The sequence below is a fragment of the Salvia splendens genome, chromosome 12 (assembly GCF_004379255.2).
Source record: "Salvia splendens isolate huo1 chromosome 12, SspV2, whole genome shotgun sequence".
NCBI lineage: Eukaryota > Viridiplantae > Streptophyta > Magnoliopsida > Lamiales > Lamiaceae > Salvia > Salvia splendens.
In genome coordinates, this window is record NC_056043.1 from 27,568,241 (window position 1) to 27,592,330 (window position 24,090).

Here is a 24,090-nt window from a genome sequence, read left to right on the forward strand (position 1 = left end):
CTCAAATTTGTTGTTTTCATACAATTTGAAGTTGGTTTGAAAATCTTAATTTATGGGTTTGGTGTGTCGTGCAGGATGGCTCCGGAAATGCTTTGTGAATCGGTTAAATACAAAATTGGTTATGATAATTGGAAACCTTAGGCCATTAGCAATGGGGCGCCCTAAGCCGCGCACTATGGCGTGCCACGTCATCAGTTTTATCCTCCTACCCCCCACCTGTAATGGGGTGCCCTAAGGCGCGCCCTATATGTTATACTATTGTTTTGTTAATTAATTTAAATGTTTTCAAATATGTAATGCAAACTAAATTAAAAAACACAACGATTAGCTAAAAACCGGCGAAGTTTGCATTCATTAAATAAAAGTTACACGATTCAAGTTGGCTAATCTACGCAATTCCAAACTTCCGGCGCAGCTCATTGATCATCCCCGGAGATATTTGGCTTCGGCGGGGGTCTTGGCGGCGGCGTGGCGGGAGGGGGCGACGGGTCAGTTTGGTGACGGCTCCATGTCAAACAAACCGTACGATTCCGTGCTGAATTCGGGATCGTACTACGTGTTGGCGTCGAACGGCCGATATTCGGCGGGTTCTGTACCCGACCAACACGCCTCCCCAAACATCGGACTCTTGGGACTTGAATCCATTTCGTAGTAATAATAAAAATGTGAGTTTCGAGAGTGAAATCGTGAAATGAAACGTTACAAATGAAGGTGGGGTAGGAGTATTTATATAAAAAATCAATAACGCGTGCCATCGTCCACCGATCCCGCAATAGGGCGCCCGATGTCGGGGACGATGGCCTATCGTCCGCGCCATCGTCCGCCGAGCCCACAATGACGCGGACGATAGGCCATCGTCCACGACGTAGGGCGCAGACGATGGCGGGCACGCACAATGTGAGCATCGTCCGCGCCCGAGGACGATGGACGCCATCGGGCGCCCCATTGCGGATGCCCTTAAAAGAATGTGGGGGTACATGATGTTACAAGGAAATATTGTGGAGTATACTTCTATCAATGGTCAACTTTGTACCATTATTACTCATGATTTATTGTGTACTTTCGATATAATTTATTAAATATACTTTACATCATAATAAAATGCCATCACTTTGCACCATAATGATAATATAAACAAGATGCAATTCAATAGTTTTACATACAGGCTAGATTGCCCATTTCATTTGACTTTGCAGACTCTGTTTAGAAGTTGTCGTTCATTGGTCAACGGTAGTGGACAAATTAGATGTCTGTTGTAGTTGTAGGTAATTTCGTCATTCTTGATTTGGTATTCCTTCGTTTTCCATTAAAATTTTCCTCCACCTTCTAGACCTCGATTGTTTTACAGTTTTAGATTGATTAATTCAAAATTTTGGTTATAAAATCAATTCTTTATGATAGTGATTAATTTTTTTATCACATGATTTGAAAAAAATTATATTTATTGAGTTAAATTGAGAGTGAATAAAATAAGATGAATTAAATATATTAGTTTTTGCTAAAATGAAAAAGCAACATGAGTATGAAACTATGAATCTATCAAATAAAGGTTTGATTCATCGCATAACGAATTTTCAGAATGTGGCCAAATGGTGCCAAATATGACAAATATTTTGTACTCCCTTGGTCCCATAAGAGTATGTACTATTTTCTTTTTATTTCGTCCCACAAAAATATGTACTTTCTAATTTTGGAATTTTTTTTTTACTCAAATGAGATGAGACTCATTCTCCGCTAATAATACTTTGATTACTTTTTCTTTCTATCTCTCTCTTACTTAACCAATTGTGCATTAAAACTCGTGTTAACCAAAAATGCATACTCTTATGGGACGGATGGAGTACATATTTATATATAGATAGAGAGAGGTGTGATCAATTGTTAACTCACTCCTTAATTGCTAACTACAACTAATTTTAGACCATAGAATTTTAGAAATCTAATGGTGTATAAATTGTCATGTGTAATTTCATTTTATTATTATTTAAATTTAAAAAATAAAAGAACTATTAAATTTAGGGTTTTGAATCAAAATATCAATATAGTGTATTAAACATATCAATGTGATGCTTGGAATATGTCAATATAATTTCGAATTGATTTGAAGATCTAATGTATATCATTTAGTTATAGTTAGCAATTTAAATATGAGTTAGCAATATAACACACCCCTAGATAGAGATATGTCAACACAGCGTCAATCGGTTGACAATGGTGAAGTTGTTTTGACATTTTCTGTTGATGTTCGTCGTCTGTTGATATCAAATCTTAAAATCTATCAGTTTAAATTATAGTTTAGAATTTGTACAATATATAGAGTTTGCATTTGAATACGTAAATACACGGCCTTTTCAAATTTTCTAGTTTTCTCTAACCATAGATCGTTTCTCTTAACTCATTTCACGTCCAATGCCCAATTTAATTTGGATATGAATTTTATAAACACAATGTTTTTAATATGAGTTCAATAAATACATACATGTGTTTTGTGTAGAAAAACAAATTTTCAATTTGTAATTTGTGCCCATAGATTATGATTATACTACAATGGATCGTAAGAGCATCCACAACCGTGCTCTTGCCAGCGGCACGGTTGTGGGCCCGGGCGGTACTATTCATGCCTGCTCTCTGGCAAGAGCACAACACCCACAACTGTGCTCTTCCGCAAGGACGAGCACAATTAATATAAAATTCAATTACACAAAAACATTTCCATAATATTAAAATTCATTTAAAACCCACAATAAATATTACAAATGACAAATAAAATTAAACATTGCATAATTAAAATCCTAAAAATTAAAAATTACATAATTAAAATCCTAAAAATTAAAAATTACATAATTAAAATCCTAAAAATTAAAAATGACACTACTCGTTGCCGAATTTCGCCCACATGTGGTTGATTAGGTCTTCTTGTAGTTGATTGTGGATTCGAGTATCGCGCATTGTGTGTCTTGTCTCGATCCTCTGGCCAACCGTCGTATGCTCGCCTCGGCGTAGGGGAGACCTCGCTGTTGAGCTTCCGGCTTCGTCCTCGTCGTAGAAGCTAGCCGCCCTCGGCCCTTCGTCGGCTATAATCATGTTGTGTAATATAATACACGTGAACATGATGTCGGCGATATTATTCACGTACCACAGCCGAGCCGGGGCCTTCACAATGTTGAATCGAGCTTGAAGGACCCCGAAGGCTCTTTCGACATCTTTCCGCGCTGACTCTTGACGCTGCGCAAAAAGAACCCGTCTCGGGTCGTGCGGGTTGTGGAGCGTCTTCACGAACGTCGACCACCTTGGGTAGATACCATCGGCGAGATAGTAACCCATGCGGTATATATTTCCGTTGATGGTGAAGTCGATCGCCGGTGCTACACCATTCATCACATCATTGAAGAGTGGTGACGAATATAGCACATTCAAGTCGTTGTTGGATCCAGCAACGCCGAAATATGCATGCCAAATCCATAGGCGGTAGTCGGCGACCGCCTCAAGGATAAGCGTTGGGCCGCCGCCTTTGTGACCACTCAAGTGTTGCCCCCTCCAAGCAGTCGGACAATTCTTCCACCTCCAATGCATGCAGTCAATGCTGCCAAGCATTCCGGGAAAGCCATGGACTGATTCATGAAGACGAAGCAACTGTTGGCAATCATCAGTGGTGGGTGCTCGAAGGAATTCATCCCCAAAAGCAGAACGAACGCCCTCGCAAAAATTCTTTAAACATAGGATTCCAGTGGACTCACCGATATGCAAATACTCGTCGAACATGTCGGCCGTTTGCCCAGTAGTGAGTTGTCGGATGGCACACGTACACTTCTGCAACGCCGTGATACTTTGCCGGCCGGCTGCATCTACACCTGTTTGAAAGTATTCAACACGTGCGGACAATGTGTTGACAATTCGCATGAACAAGCGCTTTGACATGCGAAAACGGCGCCTGAAGTAATCTGCCGGAAACCGCGGCTGGTCGGCAAAGTAGTCGGCAACGAGCCTTTCGTGGGCTCCCTCCCGGTCACGATGGATGTACCGTCGATTTGATCTGGTTCGTTGAGGAGGAGGAGCAGGGGTATTCGCCGCGACATATGCTTCGTAAGCGGCACGATATTGTTCGTAGTATTCTTGTTCTTCGCGTTCCGCTTCCGCCATAATATGGGTGAAATCCATTTGAGATTTTGAGTGGGTGATGAATGTGTTGATAGTTTGTATGAGAATTATGAATGAGAGATGAATGAGAGATGATTTGATGTGATAAATGGATGATGAATGTGTGTATTTATAGATGATTTTGGGGAAAAAAAAATAAAAAAAAAATAAAAAAAATTCAGAAAAAACGGGAAAAAAACGGCCATATTTTTGGGATTTGGAAAATATTTTTTTTTATTTTTTAGCATTATTTATAATTAAATACCGATTTTTAAAAAAAATAAATAAAAAAAAGTTTAAACACAACGGCTATGCCGTTGACGAATGGGAGCGCGCCACGTGTGCGTCCGCTGGCACGGACGTGCTCGATACATCGAGCAGCGCCGTGCCAGCGGCGCGGCTGCAGCGGCGGCGGTCCTGCGCCTTGCCAACGGCGCGGACGGCGGTGGCGTCTTTCGCCACCGCTGCGGATGCTCTAAAACGACAAACCAAATACAATTTGATATACAAAAATTATAAATATCTAAATGCACAATATATGTGTCATGAAATTTACGCTCCATTCAAGACATTAGACATGGTCTAAACCAATGTTTTAAAAATCGGACCGGACCGGCCGGTTCGACCGGTCGGACCGCGAACCGGTAGGTAGTCCGGTCCGGTTCACCCCTTTAAACCACCACTGCATTGAACCGCCGTGAACCGGTGGAACTGGCCGGTCGGACCGGTTAGACCGTGAATCGGAAACCGGTTTTTTAATTTTTTTTCAAAATTTTTAAAAATTTGTTGTTGGTAGAGGTTGAACTCATGACCTCTCTTCTAGTTAAGAAAACCTCTACCACTCCACCACATGGGTTCATTGAACAATTTGAACATTAAATATTTTTATACATTAACCATTAATTTTATCTACAAAAACTAATAATTCATTTTAATTTTATTATTCTTTAATATAATTGTTAATTATAATATATATAATTATCATCCTTTATATTTTAATGATTCTCTACTTACCACCTATATTATTATTAGTACCATATAAGATTCATTATTTACTATAAATAAATTTTTTATATTACATACTTAATTTATATACCCTAACTATTGACATTAATGAATAATCTTATCTAAACTAATTAATAAGTACTTAATTCATATTTAATTATATATTATTTTACGAAATAAATTTTCTTAAATTAATAAAACATTATCTATTTTAATACATGAAATATTAAATTTTTTATCTAGACTAACTAATATTAAATATATATATCTGAATATATTTACTAAATTTTAATATTATTTATATTTACACATCACTAATTATCTATAAGGTTTAATGTTTTGTGATATATTATTAATTGTAAATCATTTACTAAATTTAATATATTTTTATATATATTTGCAATAGTAAAACGGTTAGACCGGTGGTTCGACCGGTTGGACCGATTGAACCGTGAACCAATAACGTCGCCGGTTCGCTTGCCGGTCCGGTTTTTAAAACATTGGTCTAAACCAACTTGAGTTACAAACGAGACGTTGTCTATATAAAAACTTTGATTTAATCAAATTATTCGCCAAGAAAAAAATAACGCTTTTCAAATTCAAACCAAAATTTTCAAATCCCTCGATGATGGCTTATGCACTTTTTTCCTTATCGAAAAAAAACTACTCACGGGCTTTGTCTAATTGTGTACGATGTGGACTATTACACGCATATGATATTTGCCCTAAGCACATTAATTAAACGATTATTTAAATAGTATCTAAAAATCAGTGAATGACGACGCAAGATTCATCTCTCTCGCTCATAGTATATGACAAATAAACAAACACAAAAAGGAAAAAGAAACGTTAAAATAGAAATGGAATAATTTCTTCAGCTTCCAAACATGTTTATATATAACAAATCTAAGAGCATCTCCAGTGGGCGGACATCCCACTAGGACATCCACTAGGACATCCCAAAAACACCTCTTGCCACGTCACTAGGACTTCCCATCCCACTGCCACGTCACTAGGACATCCCTTGCACAATCCGCCATTCCCATCGCCCTTCCCACTAGGACATCCCGCAATAAAAAAAAATCATACATTTACAAATAAAACAATTTACATTTACGGAAATAAAATTTGACCGAGAATACGAACGGGAAAAATTAACAACTTCATCGGAAAACACATACATGATTCGAAAAAAAAATTACATACTAATAAAAAAAACTTCATACATTATCACGTCAACCCCTCCGAGTCCAAACCTCTTCGATGATATTCTGCTGAAGTCGAACATGGGCATTTGTTTGCCGCATGTCGGCAAATGCACGCAGCCGCGCGACCTCTCCATGAGGTACCCCCATATTCACATTCGCGGTGGCCACGCCGTGACTTGGACCTGCACCCGTATCATCTTCGTTGGTCCACTGAGTCAGTTCCGCAGCTTCATTTTCGACAATCATGTTGTGCATTATGATACATGCGTACATGATATCGCCGATGTTGGGAATATACCACTGCCGTGCAGGACCCTTCACAACCGCCCACCGACTCTGGAGCACACCAAATGCCTGCTCCACATCCTTGCGCGCTGCTTCCTGACGGCTCGCAAAGTATGTCTTCTTTTGTCCGAGCGGATGCTTGATTGACTTCACAAAGATGGGCCAGTTTGGGTATATCCCATCCTCCAAATAGTACCCCATATTATGTTGGTTGCCGTTGGCGACGAAACGGGACGTATATATAGAGTTTTTAAAAAAAAATTTAAAAACGGGACGTCCGACCGGACATCCGACTGGACGCCACAATGGCGGACGTCCGCCCGCCCGTCGCGCCGACGTCCTCACGGGATGTCCGTATCCGACCCTAAACGCCACAATGGCGGACGTCCCGGTCGCCCGTCGCGACGTCCGACTGGATGTCCGACCGGACGTCCGCCATTGGAGATGCTCTAAGGTCCGAAAGGAAATAATGAGTTTCTAATTTAATTGTTGCATATTAGAGCATCCACAGTGGGGCGCCTTAAAGCCGCCCTATGCACCGCCATGTCAGCATTTTATCCTCCTGCCCTTCCACCTGCAGTGGGGCGCCCTAAGCATTTTCTTCTATTTGAATACTTAAATAACTACAAAAATTGGGAAAAACCTTCATTTCATTTATAAAATTAATACATTACAATACGGATTATAAAAAAAATACGCAAACTCAGCGACGGCGGTTACAGGCCCACACTTCTTCAACCATGTCGTTCATGAGCTGCGCATGGTCGTATTGGTTGCGCATTGAGGTATGTCTAGATAGAACCTCATTGAAGCCCGTCGGTAATCCTCGAGCGGAGGGTTCGATTGCCGTGCTGGAGGAGCTAGATGCACTTTCGTCATCGGTCCAATAGGTGATGCTCCCACCTTCATGTTCGACTATCATGTTGTGCAAGATTATGCACGCATACATGACATCGGCGAGGACTTCCTTGAACCAGAGACGACCCGGCCATTTCACTATTGCCCACCGTGCTTGGAGCATACCAAATGCCCGCTCCACATCCTTCCGCGCCGCCTCCTGCTTTTGCGCAAATAAAACTCTCTTCTCACCAATTGGGCAGCTGATCTTCTTCAGAAAAACAAGTCACCTTGGGTATATGCCATCGGCCAAGTAGTACCCCATGTGGTTCATTTTGGTTTGTGAGATAGAGAAACGTGATAGATGAGAGAAATGAGAGATGCGAGAAATGTTCGTATGAAAAATAGAATGACAATCGAGGTTTAATTAGACAAATTTCGAATTAAAAAAAATGCGTTGCATCGTCCGCGGCGCCCACAGTGGGCGGACGATGGCGCGGACGATGCCCTATCGTCCGCGCTTCGTCCGCGGACTAAGCGTAGGGCGCGGATGACGCATCGTCCGTGGAGCCACAGTGGCGGACGATAGCGCGCCCGATGCATCGGACGCGCTATCGTCCGCCCCACTGTGGATGGCCTTAATTATATTAGCATCGGACGCGCTATCGTCCGCCCCACTGTGGATGACCTTAATTATATTAGTTCCAATTTAGTATTCATCTTACAAGATCTAGTATGTTTTCTTTTGAGTCTAGCCATTTAGTTTATTTGTAATGGATGATAATCGTGCTCTGGATTTATGGCAGTATCGTTTTTTAATATTGTTATACAATTTAAAAATATAGTATATATTTCCAGTTCGAATCACTTTTCCTTATTCGGTTTTTGTTTTTTCGGGTTTGATTTTTTTTATAAAAAAATTAGTTTTGATTCAATTTCAATTTTAAGAAAAAAATTAATTTTACGACCCTGTTCGATTTTGATAGAAATATTGAACTGATTGTAAAAATCATGGATTAAATATGCCCGGTCAATGGTTTTGACCAAAAAATAAATGTGACGAGACATTTAATTTTGTGAAATTAAATGATATAGCGTCGATCTACATTTTACGTAGATAAATGTAGTATATTCACTTTCTCAAATCCGATTTCCGGTGAGTGAGAAATAGTGGATTAAAGTTGGGCATAATTAGCTTTTAATTAAAGCTTGGAGCATGTGCTTAGGGAATAATTAACTAGTGTTAATTATCCCACATTGGAAGATTAATACATCTTTAATGTGTTTAAATTAAGTGACTTTATGTTACTTAATAATTATAGTGGATCAAGATGGGTGAAAAAGCCCACACGCGCGCACACGCGCGCGCCGCCGCCGCCGCCCGCCCCGCCCGAGCCCGAGCCCGTGCCCGTGCCCGTGGGCGTGGGCGTGGGCGCGGGCCTCGGGCCCGAGCCCGATCCCGATCCCGATCTTGGAGTTGGATCTTGGCAATTGGTCTTTAGGTGGTCTTTGGGCTTGGGGCTTGGCCCAAACTATTCTTTTTGGACCACCGCCGAGTCAGCAATCCAAGTGGCTTGACACGTCGTCAAGCGAGGCACAGTCACGGGTGCCACGTGAGAAATCCACACGGATGGCACACTCCTGCCACACGCCTGTAACCGACGTCGGTTACGAATTGGCCATGATGAGCCTTCAATGGCTGGTTGACCCTGCATGGTGGCTTGGCCTATAAATAGGCTAGCCATACCACTGCATTAGGAAACAACACATACAAGCATTCTCTGCATAAGCTCTCTCCCTCTCTCTGCATTGTCTTTCTGTCGAAGCTCTGCTCTCTCCTCCATCCAGTTCGCCGGAGCTCTAGTGATTGCGGTGCTGCATCAATAGAGACGTAGCCGTTTTACCTTTGGGGACGACACGCCAAACCGAAGAGCACTATCGGGGCGTATCTCGTCTTGCGGGAAGAGGTCTCCTCGACTCGGCTAATCATATTGGTTTAGTAGTTTCGATTCTACGTTGTAATTTTTAAGTTCAGTTCCTCCTTTTCTTTTCTTTTGGGTTGTATTACGCCCGGTTTTGTTATCTCTTGTAATCCAGAAACCAACAATCGCAAGACGAGATAACTTGCCTTTGAAGGGATTTGGACCTTTTAAACTGAACTAAAAACTTTCGAAACTTAAACCTTTGCTGGAGATGTCGACGGAATCCAACAACGCTGCAGCCACCACCACCGCCGCCATTCCCTCCACCATGGCGACCACTGGACCGGTCAACACCTCATCGATTCCCTCGATGATGCCAACCCCCGGCTTCCCAGCTGCCTCATCCACCGTCCCTTGGGTTTGGGACAACCCCTTCGGGGCGTCCACTGGTTCCACCTTTGGTGGTTCGGTTGGTTCCACTTTTAGTGGTTCCTTCGGATCCTCTAATGGATCGAGTGTTGGTGCCTTTGGGCTCAATACTGGTGTTGGATCTTCCGGGATCAACACGAATGTGGGGGGCACTATGCCCAACACGAACATGGGGGGCTCTATGCCCAACCAAGTTGTTGGCTCCTTCGGGGGCAACGGAATTGGTTCCTTCAATGGACCAAGTGCGGCACCTATGGCACCAAGAATGATGCCACCCGCCGAGAAGCCACCAAAGTTTGGAGGATCTGACTTCAAGCGGTGGTACCAGAAGATGTTGTTCTACTTGACAACATTGGGCGTCGCCAACTTCCTCACGGAGAACGAGCCGCCCGCACCAAGCGACCAAGAGACTAGGCTCGAAGTCATGGCAGATTATGAAGCTTGGAGGAAAGGAGATTACCTTTGTAAAAATTTCATTCTAAGTGCTTTAGATGATAGTTTGTACAATGTATACTCCAATGTAACCACATCTAAACAAATGTAGGAAAACCTAGAAAAGAAGTATAGCATAGATAATGCTGCAGGGACGGAGCAAGTTGTAGCTTCCAAATTTATGGAATACAAAATGGTCGACTCTCGACCCGTCATGGAGCAAGTCCAAGAGCTCCAAATGATCATCCACTCATTAGTGGCTGAAGGGATGACCTTGCCCGACAAATTCCTAAGGTGCACGATCATTGACAAGCTCCCTCCAAGTTGGAAGGACTTCAAGAGTTATCTCAAGCACAAGCGAAAGCAGATGACCCTTGAAGACTTGATCGTGAAGTTGCGCATCGAGGCCGACGTGCGCAAAAGTGATCAAAAGGCTAAGGGATTCGCCCCAAATGAAGCCAAGGCCAATCTGTTGGAGCGGGGCGGACCCTCCAACAAACGCCCTCGCCCAAACCGTCCAAATGACAAAGGGAAGGGAAAGCAGCCTTCAAAGAAGTTTGAAGGCGACTGCTACAAGTGTGGCAAACCAGGCCACTTTGCTAAAGACTGCAGCAGCAAGAAGAAGAAGCCGGCAGCCCACGTCGTTGAGAAGGAGTTCAAGGACTGGGATGAGAACGACCTCATTGCAGTGGTCACTGAAGAGGTTAACCTTGTTGATAACAAGGGAGGCTGGTACATCGACACCGGCGCTACTGCTCATGTTTGCTCCGACAGGAGCAAGTTTGCCTCCTACACTGCTGTTGAAGGGAGGAAAATCAACATGGGGAATCAAGCATCGTCCGAAGTCCTCGGCGTTGGCAACGTGATTCTCATGATGACGTCTGGCCTAACTATCACCTTGAAGGATGTGCTGCATGTCCCGGACATCCGCAAGAACCTAGTGTCAGGATCAATACTAGTTAATAAGGGGTTTAAACTTGTATTTGAGTCCGATAGGTTTGTCTTGTATAAGTTTGGAAAATCCCTCGGAAAAGGTTATGTAACCGATGGGCTTTTCAAGCTTAGTGTAGCAACTCGCAGTGTTGCAAAGCCATTGGCGAATAATAATAAAGCATCTACTTCCTCTTATTTGATCGAGTCTTCAAATTTGTGGCATTGTAGATTGGGACATGTAAATTCAAAAACCATTAAAAGATTAGTGAATTTAGATTTACTAAAGGCTAATGAAGTGGATAATCAAGATAAATGTGAAATTTGTCTTGAAGCAAAAATGACTAAGTTGTCGTTTCACTCGGTTGAACGAAGCACAAAACCCCTTGAATTAATTCACACGGATGTATGTGATTTAAAGATGGTGCAAACTAGAGGTGGTAAAAAATACTTTATCACTTTCATAGATGATTGCACAAGATATTGCTACATTTATCTTTTAAGAAGTAAAGATGAAGCAATAGAGGCGTTCAAAAATTATAAGAACGAAGTTGAGAATCAACTTGGTTGTAAAATCAAAATGATTCGAAGCGATAGAGGAGGAGAATATGTAGCCCCGTTTGAGGAGTTATGCAACGCAAGTGGTATAATTCATCAAACAACTGCTCCATATTCACCACAATCTAATGGTGTTGCAGAACGCAAAAATCGAACTCTAAAAGAGATGATGAATGCACTGCTTCTAACTTCAGGATTACCACATAACATGTGGGGGGAAGCTGTTTTGACAGCCAACTATATCTTGAATAAGATCCCTCTCAAAGGAAAAGATGTCACTCCTTATGAGTTGTGGAAGGGAAGGAAGCCATCCTACAAATACCTCAAAGTGTGGGGGTGTTTGGCAAAGGTGATGGTTCCTCCGCCCAAAGAAGTTACAATCGGACCTAAGACGGTTGATTGCATCTTCATTGGATATGCACTTAACAGTAGTGCATATCGATTTGTTGTTCACAAGTCTGAAATATCGACTATAACAGTGGGGACAATAATTGAGTCAAGGAATGCCGTATTTCTCGAAAATACATTTCCTTGCAAAGACAAAGAAAAGGTCGTAACCAATTCTGAGACAAGAATTGAAGAAGAAGCCACTAGTTCTAAATCAGCGGATGCGGAACCTGAATCGCGCAAGCGTGCAAGGCCCGATCCTAATGATACAGTACTAAGACGTGGTAATAGGGTCAGAACACCAAAAACATTTGGTCCTGACTACATTGCTTTTATGCTAGATGAAGAACCGACATCTATAAAAGTAGCTTTCGATGGCCCAGACGGGTTGCATTGGAAAGAAGCTGTTCAAAGCGAAATTGATTCAATTTTGCTAAATCACACGTGGGTGTTGGTTGATCTACCTGAAGGTGCGAAACCTCTGGGTTGTAAATGGGTACTTAAAAGAAAATTTAAGGCCGATGGAACAGTGGATAAGTATAAAGCCCGACTAGTAGTAAAGGGTTTTAAACAAAAGGAAGGACATGACTTCTTCGATACATGCTCACCTGTAACGAGGATTACTTCCATCCGCGTGCTTCTCGCGATTGCTGCATTGCACAATCTTGAGATTCACCAAATGGACGTAAAGACTGCGTTTCTAAATGGTGAACTAGAAGATGAAATCTATATGGAACAACCTGAAGGTTTTGTAGTACCTGGACAAGAGAAAAAGGTCTGCAAACTGGTTAAATCCCTCTATGGATTGAAACAAGCGCCATTGCAATGGCACTTGAAGTTTGATAATGTGATGTTATCAAATGGGTTTAAAATCAACGAGTGCGACAAATGTGTCTACATCAAGAGCACTAATAACGGTCATGTTATAGTGTGTCTCTACGTTGATGATATGTTAATCTTGGGTAGCAACACTCAAGTAATTAACGATACAAAGGCCATGTTAAAGAGAAACTTTGACATGAAAGACATGGGTCTAGCCGATGTAATTCTTGGAATGAAGATTCTAAGAACGAATGATGGAATCATCTTAACACAATCACATTATGTTGAGAAGATATTGAATAAATTCAAAGCCTATGATGGACTCCAATTGAACTCGACGTTCACTTGAGCAAGAACAAAGGCGAGCCCGTTGCTCAAGAAGAGTATGCACGGGTCATCGGGTGCACTATGTACTTGACTAATTGCACTCGACCTGGCATCGCTTGTGCCGTGAACAAGTTGAGTCGTTACACGAGCAATCCAAGCAAAGAGCATTGGAGAGCTCTTGTAAGGGTTTTGAGATATTTAAAACATACTCAAAATTATGGGCTACGCTTCTCGAGATACCCCCCGGTACTTGAAGGGTACTGTGATGCCAATTGGATATCTGATAATAGAGACTCACTTTCGACAAGTGGATACGTCTTTACTATTGGGGGTGGTGCTGTATCGTGGAAATCCACAAAACAGACATGTATAGCCCGATCAACAATGGAATCGGAGTTCATTGCCTTGGATAAGGCTGGTGAGGAAGCCGAGTGGCTTAAGAACTTCCTTGAAGATATTCCATTTCTGTCTAAACCAGTGCCACCAGTGCTAATCCACTGCGATAGCCAAGCGGCTATTGGAAGGGCAAATAATGGTTTCTATAACGGGAAGTCTCGACACATACGTCGACGACATAACACCGTGAGACATTTGATCACAACTGGCGTGATTACAATTGACTATGTGAAGTCAATAGATAATCTAGCGGATCCGCTAACCAAAGGGTTAAACCGTGATCAAATGAATAAGTTGCTAGAGGGAATGGGTTTGAAATCCACAAACTAAAGAATTGTCATAGTGGTAACCCAACCATGATGACTGGAGATCCCAAGAACTTGGTTCAAAGGGACAACTAAGCTATGAGAGTTCATGGAAAACACTCAAATCATATCTATTCCCTAAGAGCAATAGAGTGTTGGAGAACTTGCCTAGTGGTAAAGGCTAAGTCTATGACTTTTAATGGTTCTTAAAGATCTCAAAGAGATGGAGTTCTCAAAGAGACCAAGTATTGCAAGGTATTTGACTAAGAATCACCTATGTAAGTGCGAAGTGTGGTCGCTTCATAAAACGTACTTATGAATCCAAAGTGGTGTCCAAGACCGCAATGGACACAAAACGTGAGAACGGATGAGGTTGAGGTGTTTAAGCGTTAACACCATTGTCTCGGTGCACGCCGTGGGGGATTAGTTCAAAGCATCGCGCTACTAAGCCGCCTGTGTATCCGATGGTGTCGACTATGGAGGGTTCAAAGCCAACAACTACATATCCTTATGCTTATATACCTCTCGAGGGTTGAGCTTATATCTGCATGCATATGCATTTGGCTATTTCCACTCATGTGGGGGATTGTAAAAATCATGGATTAAATATGCCCGGTCAATGGTTTTAACCAAAGAATAAATGTGACGAGACATTTAATTTTGTGAAATTAAATGATATAACGTCGATCTACATTTTACGTAGATAAATGTAGTATATTCACTTTCTCAAATCCGATTTCCGGTGAGTGAGAAATAGTGGATTAAAGTTGGGCATAATTAGCTTTTAATTAAAGCTTGGAGCATGTGCTTAGGGAATAATTAACTAGTGTTAATTATCCCACATTGGAAGATTAATACATCTTTAATGTGTTTAAATTAAGTGACTTTATGTTACTTAATAATTATAGTGGATCAAGATGGGTGAAAAAGCCCACACGCGCGCACACGCGCGCGCCGCCGCCGCCGCCGGCCCCGCCTGAGCCCGAGCCCGTGCTCGTGCTCGTGGGCGTGGGCGCGGGCCCGAGCCCGATCCCGATCCCGATCCCGATCTCGATCTCGATCTTGATCTTGGACTTGGACTTGAACTTGGACTTGGACTTGGACTTGGACTTGGACTTGGACTTGGATCTTGGATCTTGGCAATTGGTCTTTAGGTGGTCTTTGGGCTTGGGGCTTGGCCCAAACTATTCTTTTTGGACCACCGCCGAGTCAGCAATCCAAGTGGCTTGACACGTCGTCAAGCGAGGCACAGTCACGGGTGCCACGTGAGAAATCCACACGCTCCACACACGGATGACACACTCCTGCCACACGCCTGTAACCGACGTCGGTTACGAATTGGCCATGATGAGCCTTCAATGGCTGGTTGACCCTGCATGGTGGCTTGGCCTATAAATAGGCTAGCCATGCCACTGCATTAGGAAACAACACATACAAGCATTCTCTGCATAAGCTCTCTCCCTCTCTCTGCATTGTCTTTCTGTCGAAGCTCTGCTCTCTCCTCCATCCAGTTCGCCGGAGCTCTAGTGATTGCGGTGCTGCATCAATAGAGACGTAGCCGTTTTACCTTTGGGGACGACACGCCAAACCGAAGAGCACTACCAGGGCGTATCTCGTCTTGCGGGAAGAGGTCTCCTCGACTCGGCTAATCATATTGGTTTAGTAGTTTCGATTCTACGTTGTAATTTTTAAGTTCAGTTCCTCCTTTTCTTTTCTTTTGGGTTGTATTACGCCCGATTTTGTTATCTCTTGTAATCCAGAAACCAACACTGATAACCAAATGTTGACTCTGAAGTTTACTAGGATGCATGTGTTGGTAAGTAAAATAAAATAAATTTAACAATATTCACATCCATGCATAGAATGAAATGAAATCAATATACTACTACAATAAGTTTTATAAATTAGTTTATATCAATTGATTTTAGAATGCGACCGATTAAGTCATTCAAACTCCCAAAATGTCATTCTAAAATGATATTCCAGGTGACGATTAATTATACTTTATCTGTAGTATGTCTTTATTAGGTGATCCGTCTTTAGTGCTTTTCTGTTTCTATATATATAATATTGTTTTAAATATATTAATAATTTTATTATTTTGAAAAAAAATGATATTGGATCAGAAATGAAGCAATGTACAGAATCACTCTACTCTCTATTATTGATGTACAATTAATGATTTAAAGTCAATCCATCGAAATTGATGGATCAGTCTTGAATTTGATTTTGGTGTTATGTCATGACTTTCACCATATATAGTAAAAGAAGAGCATGATATTACGTATGGTACTTAGCAAATAACGGTAAAATTCACATTTCCGAAATAGATGAACAAGCACAAATTGCTCATGGAGTGAAGATAATATTAATGAGTAGTTTATTTTTCCCCATAACAATAACCAATTTTAAGATGAATTTGTGTCCAATTAATTGTGGTAATTTGCGGAGAAGCAAAATCTACTCCATTTAGATTCCAATTAAGTTTTTGACAGCTTGTTAGTTGTCAATTTCGATCATTTGATTGGCTCGTATATTTAGAATTTTCAACAACTTAGTGATCAAAGAAAGATCTAATTGCTGGAGAATATTAAAAGGAGGGTCAATGGTCTAAAAACTAATACTAACATAGACAAGTGTAGAAGATTAAGGAAAATGAAATGAGAGTTGAAACATAAATTAGTAGGGCTGGCAAATCGTGCGGATTGGGTCGTTATCGGGTCAACTTGATAATGACAGAACCCAATAAGGCCTAACCTGAACCCGACAAGTTAAGGAAACTGTAAATCCGAATACGAACCCGACCTGCTACCTTCAAATCCGAACACGACCTGCACCCGACACGAACCCGTTATCGAAACGATATAATATGGGTTGACACGACACGATAACAACCCGAACGTGATATTACACGATTAAAACCTAATATTACACGATTAAACCTTAATTTTTAACCTAATTTACACAATTAAAATTCGTTTCATACTATTTAAACCTAATTTATAAGAAATTAAAAAATTAAAGTAATATATATTTTTTAAATAAAAATAAAAATATTAATATTATTTCTTAATGGGTTACCCGTATCCGACCCGCATCCGACCCGAACCTAGTGTTGCCCACGGTTCCAAAACCGGCGGTTCCGGTTTGGTCGAAGTCGGAACCGGAACCGGACTGTGAGGCTATTTCACGGTTCCGGTTCCGGTTCGGAACCGCCGGTTTTCCGGCGGTTTACACGGTTCCGGTTCGAAAACCGGCGGTTTCGCGGTTTGATTTTTTTAAAAATTAGAAATTTGGACTTATACAATAAATTGGAACAAGACAATGGATAATTTAAATTGAAATAAGACGAAAAAGGTGAAAATGATATCAATTTTATTGAATTTGAGTTGTAACGGACAACGATACATTGCAATTTACAATACATATACAAGTATACAACATACAATAATGTAATATAAATTTGAAATTTGGACATATACAATAAATTGGAACAAGACAATGGATAATTTAAGTTGAAATAAGACGAATAAGATGAAAATGATATCAATTTTATTGAATTTGAGTTGTAATGGACAACGATACACTACAATTTACAATACATATACAAGTATACAACATACAATAATGTAATATAAATTTGAAATTTGGACTTATACAATAAATTGGAACAAGACAATGGATAATTTAAATTGAAATAAGATGAATAAGATGAAAATGATATCAATTTTATTGAATTTGAGTTGTAACGGACAACGATACATTGCAATTTACAATACATATACAAGTATACAACATACAATAATGTAATATAAATTTGAAATTTGGACTTATACAATAAATTGGAACAAGACAATGGATAATTTAAATTGAAATAAGACGAATAAGATGAAAATGATATCAATTTTATTGAATTTGAGTTGTAACGGACAACGATACATTACAATTTACAATACATATACAAGTATACAACATACAATAATGTAATATAAATTTGAAATTTGGACTTATACAATAAATTGGAACAAGACACTGGATAATTTAAATTGAAATAAGACGAATAAGATGAAAATGATATCAATTTTATTGAATTTGAGTTGTAACGGACAACGATACATTACAATTTACAATACATATACAAGTATACAACATACAATAATGTAATATAAATTTGAAATTTGGACTTATACAATAAATTGGAACAAGACAATGGATAATTTAAATTGAAATAAGACGAATAAGATGAAAATGATATCAATTTTATTGAATTTGAGTTGTAACGGACAACGATACATTACGATTTACAATACATATACAAGTATACAACATACAACATACAATAATGTAATATAAATTTGAAATTTGGACTTATACAATAAATTGGAACAAGACACTGGATAATTTAAATTGAAATAAGACGAATAAGATGAAAATGATATCAATTTTATTGAATTTGAGTTGTAACGGACAACGATACATTACAATTTACAATACATATACAAGTATACAACATACAATAATGTAATATAAATTTGAAATTTGGACTTATACAATAAATTGGAACAAGACAATGGATAATTTAAATTGAAATAAGACGAATAAGATGAAAATGATATCAATTTTATTGAATTTGAGTTGTAACGGACAACGATACATTACGATTTACAATACATATACAAGTATACAACATACAACATACAATAATGTAATATATATTTGAAATTTGGACTTATACAATAAATTGGAACAAGACAATGGATAATTTAAATTGAAATAAGACGAATAAGATGAAAATGATATCAATTTTATTGAATTTGAGTTGTAACGGACAACGATACATTACAATTTACAATACATATACAAGTATACAACATACAATAATGTAATATAAATTTAAAATTTGGACTTATACAATAAATTGGAACAAGACAATGGATAATTTAAATTGAAATAAGACGAATAAGATGAAAATGATATCAATTTTATTGAATTTGAGTTGTAACGGACAACGATACATTACAAATTACAATACATATACAAGTATTGGTTTCCGCGCCCGAACCGGCGGTTCATCCGGTTAACCGGCGGTTCGGTGACGGTTCCGGTTCGAAAAATCTTGAACCTGAACCGGACTGCGATCCGAATTGAGACGGTTCCGGTTCGAGGAAATCGCCACGGTTCCGGTTCGGAACCGGAACCGGTGGCATCTCTACCCGAACCCAACCCGAAATTATCGGGTTCTTAATGGGTCAACCTGATAAGGACACGGATCCAATAAGACTTGACCTCAACCCAATAATTTCGTGCGGATTCGTGTCAGATTATCGTGTCGTGTCGAAAATTGTCAGCCCTATAAATTAGGATACTTTGAATAATCTGAAGTAAGAGTAGGATGCCAACTGAGTGGTCGTTTGATGACACTCCTGTGACACTGATTGTCGTTCACCATACGTTTTTACATAAACTGTTCTCTTATTCTCTTATACTTTATTAATTGCATATTAAAACACATATCGTTCACAAATATAACTATTTTATGAAGGATGGAGTATATCCTAATTAAATTCATACCCTGTCATGGTCAAAATATGCGAAATTCATTATAATTTATAAAATACTACATAATTGAAAAAAATTGTTAACTCATATTTCTTGGGGAGTTGTATCACTGAAAATGAATGATTAAAATATGTGTTCTTATTATATTTTTGTTAATTTATTTATCTTTTCTATCTAAATATATTTATTATTGTCACAATTTATAAAAGTTGTGCAATATATCATTTACACTAATAAGTATAGTATATACTTTTCTACACTGCATGATGTTAATGCTAAACTTTGAGTACATATTCCATATTAGAAAAATATCTCCATTGAACATTTTTTCATTACAAGCTATATAAGCCATCCCAAGACATCCTTTTGGCGATGTTTCGTTATCTAGTGTATACAACGTACTATTACTCAGTGAAAAACAAATACTAGTAGTATAGTATATTTTGTAAGAACAAAAATAAATAAATTGATAAATAAATGAGTTGATTATTTACCTACATGTGTGTGTGTGTGTGAGAGAGAGAGAACCCAAATATTGAACCGAAATCAGGAAAAAAAAATTCGGAAATGCAATAAGAACAAAAGAGAAGAATGCTACTGTTATTGTCATGCATCATGTAGTATATATATTTATATTTATATATATATTTATATATAGATAGAGACACAGAGAGAGAGTGCTCAAGGGAGTCTCTTGAGTCTTGACCATGCAGTTCCCCACCCCACCCCACCCCACCCCACCCCACCCCACACTCATACAGTAGAGTCCAACCTCATCCCCAGCCTACCCTCCATAAGCATGCTTTTGCCTAGAAAAAATTCTTACCTTTCTCCATCACCACCACCCCTATTATTAATCCTCTATATTTACCCACTAAATGCACAATATATACCTATTATATGCTCGTTAATCCACATTATTATTTATCTCCATTAGATGTGTAATTATTCAATCTTACAGTAATCCAAATAATTTATCTCCAAGATCATCAACATAATTTGTGTTTAGCTAACCTCAGAACCACTTCAGACTACTAGTCTACTATACTCCCTCCCCCTTCCAAGAAGTGAGATTAATTATATTAAAGTCATGGATAGTCAAAATTGTTATGTATACATATGCATGTATCAATATAAAATTACGTCATTTTAGTTTAATCATGAATTCATGATACAACCATTTTAATTAAAAATTAATTTTAGCAGATGATTTATAATTAAGTAGTTAAACATGCTATACACAGAGAGAGAGAGAGAGATGATATTTGACAACAACGCGACTTGATACATAAGTAAAAAATGGCAGAAGTTCTAGTTTATGTAGAGATGAGATATAAGATGTTTTTTCATTTCCCATTTTGATTTAACTTGTGTTACATCAACGATTAGGCCCACCAACTCTATTAACTAATCAACAATTCAAGGATTTAGATGACATAAGAAGATCTTAATTGAAGGTGTAAAAAAATATTTGGAATTTGGATGATAACTAGAGCTTCAAATAATATTATTTATATATATATATATATAGTGAGTGAAAATGTTAGCTGTAATGAACCACTTGCATCTTTAACTTCGTATATTACTAGCAAAATGATAGTACTTATAATCCCACTTTTATTTTTTAAATTTAAATTATTTTTGAACAAATATTATAAATGAATTCCATCATATTTTTTTAGGAACAAATTATTCAATCAAATTTAATAATTAATGGCATCACGCATTCATGTCTGCAATTCTTAACCATTTAAATAAATTTAAATGACATACTGTGCATTTATTTGTCTACTATGGTTTAAATTTTCAAGGTGCATGAATTGAAACTACATGGTAGCTTCTATACTATTAATCATGAATCATTTACCCTACTCATAATATATTTATTAATTGTTACTAACATTATCGCTAAGGTGACACTCTATAACTCTTCTCTCACAATACAAACAACCATTTTTACAAAAGCTCGTGTTACTCGGGTTTATGAATATTCAAGCATGCATAATAGTTATCATTTAAATTTATTTAAATAGTTTTAGAATTACAGACACGAATGCGTGATGTCATTAATTATTGGAATTAATTAAATACAATGTGTAATGAAAAAGAATAATCGAAAACAGCAGTACCACTTGATCACTTATTACTTGACCCCAAAATATGAAGAAAAAAAAATTGAAAAGTAAGAAAATTAATAGTGGAATTAAGGAGGATCCAAACTCACCGCAAATGTGAGACTTGGCCACCCTGTCCTTTGTTTGTGATGTCCCTTTCTCATCTTAAACACCTTAATTAATTACATCATGTAGGCCCTCCATAGTTATGTAGATCTTTCTATTAATTCTTTCCCCTCTCCCCATTTTCTTCTTCTTCTCTAGCTACACCATATTTTAAGAGAAAGAAATTAAGAGAGAGAGAGAGAAGGGTAACTACCCATGCTTGAAATCCTATAAAATTTCACTCTCTTATCCCTTGAAAGACCAACACCTCAAATAAGACAATTTTGCACAATCCAGTTGTGTGTGATTGTACTATAACCCCGTGTGTGTGTTCACGCATAAAACAAGAAACACACACAAATATATGATGTGTGTATGTATCCATCATCAAGCAAATTAAGCGATTGATGATTTCGGATGCACTAGCTAGCTAGTTTAATTATTGATTCCGATTGTTGTTGTGAGGATTTTATGGCCATTGGCGCCGCAGGGATGAACAATCAAGAAGACAAGCAAGACGAGCACGAAAACGACGTCGTGATGCCCGGCTTCCGCTTCCACCCCACCGAGGAAGAGCTCGTCGAATTCTACCTCCGGAGAAAGGTGGAGGGCAAGAAATTCAACGTCGAGCTCATCACTTTTCTAGACCTCTACCGCTACGACCCTTGGGAACTCCCAGGTAAATACATACATATATCAATTTTGATTTATTTGAGATGGAAATTTATCGACTGGGTTCTTGTACGGACGATATGCCAGCTCTGGCGGCTATAGGCGAGAAAGAGTGGTACTTCTATGTCCCGAGAGATCGGAAGTACAGGAACGGCGATCGGCCCAACCGCGTGACCACATCTGGGTACTGGAAGGCCACCGGCGCCGATCGGATGATCCGGAGCGAGAATCTCCTGTCCATCGGCCTCAAGAAAACCCTCGTTTTCTACTCCGGCAAAGCCCCCAAAGGCATCCGTACTAGCTGGATCATGAACGAATACCGCCTCCCTCATCTCGACACTCAGCGTCTACAAAAGGAGGTTTTTCATTCAAACATTTTGAGAATTAATTGATGTAAAAAACTCACGAGATCTTCATGAATCTCATTTAATTTTTCAAATTTTCAATTTCATAGGCGGAAATTTCCCTTTGCCGTGTGTACAAAAGGGCGGGAGTGGAGAACCACCCGTCCCTGCCGCGGATCCTCCCTACGAAGGCGCGGAAGCAGCAGGAGACGTCAACATCGGCGGCGTCGAGTGGGATTTTCCAGCAAACCGACGGAAAATTGAGCGAATCGAGCCCCACGAGCAGCACGGACATCGGAACCTCCCACGCCCTCTCGCACCGGACCTCCTACGCCATCGATCCACTGGCCCCGGGAGAGGAGATGCTGCAACAGTCCAAGCAGCCGATCTTTGCCAATCCCAACGCCATCGATGATTTCCACAAACTCGTCCATAACTACTCATCATCGCAGCAATCTGCATCGGCCATCGGCAACGAGAGCCAGCTTCATCTCTACAACACTCCTCCGGCTAATCTGCTATCGCAGTTCACGGCCTTGCAGCCCCAGACGGCGGCGTACTCGGATAGACTGTGGGAGTGGGGTGCGATACCGGAGGCGGGGAAGGACTACAGCAGTCTGTTCATGTAAATTTCATTGTTTGTATGTTGATTTTATGTTGATTGACTTCTTCGTTGCATACTTTGGTGAAAGGGTACTAAATAATTTGGTTTTTCTAGTTAGGGTTTTCTACTATTGTTCCAATTGTGTTTGGAAATCCAATTATATATAGGTTTTTTCCACTACTTGCTACCTAGTTAATCTTCTCCCATGATATTGTGATTAAAAAGCAGAAGATTTAAATTAAGAAATGAAAAAATAGGAGAAATATGTATGGAGCGGAGATGAGAGGCATGGGAATGATAATGTGATGATTGATTAGTTACAGGCAAATGATGACTTGCAGACGACTGCTCAGAGACAAAGGTAGTACAGATACAAGTGTTAGGCAAAAATGTTGGACCCCTATTTCTTCACAAGACAAAATTATGCTGTCGGAATTCCGCAGTATTTGATTTTTGATAGGTCAACATTTTTGGAGTAACAAACCCATCATCTCTCTTCCAGTAAAAACAAGCCTCTGCCAAATATTTCCGAATCAGTTTTATTATATATTCACAGAAGTAGTTAGCCGCCACTGCTACCAATTATTTTGTCATCAAATCTAGCTTGCATCACTCACTCAGTAAGCAGCAGCTTCGATTCAATCTAACCCACTATTTTTATTGCTGTGTTTTAAGCTTGAGTTATCTATTTCTAATTGTTAAACATGGTAGA

General features: G+C 39.4%; 1 protein-coding gene across 1 annotated transcript; it reads left to right on the forward strand.

Annotated features, from left to right (window-relative positions):
• The first annotated feature begins 21,922 nt into the window (after positions 1 to 21,922).
• LOC121758642 (NAC domain-containing protein 35-like) lies at positions 21,923 to 23,565 on the forward strand. Its single transcript, XM_042154020.1, has 3 exons — positions 21,923 to 22,437; positions 22,518 to 22,789; positions 22,885 to 23,565. The coding sequence occupies exons 1-3, from the start codon at positions 22,230 to 22,232 to the stop codon at positions 23,401 to 23,403; spliced, it is 999 nt and encodes a 332-aa protein (XP_042009954.1). The 5' UTR covers positions 21,923 to 22,229; the 3' UTR covers positions 23,404 to 23,565.
• Positions 23,566 to 24,090: the final 525 nt, after the last annotated feature.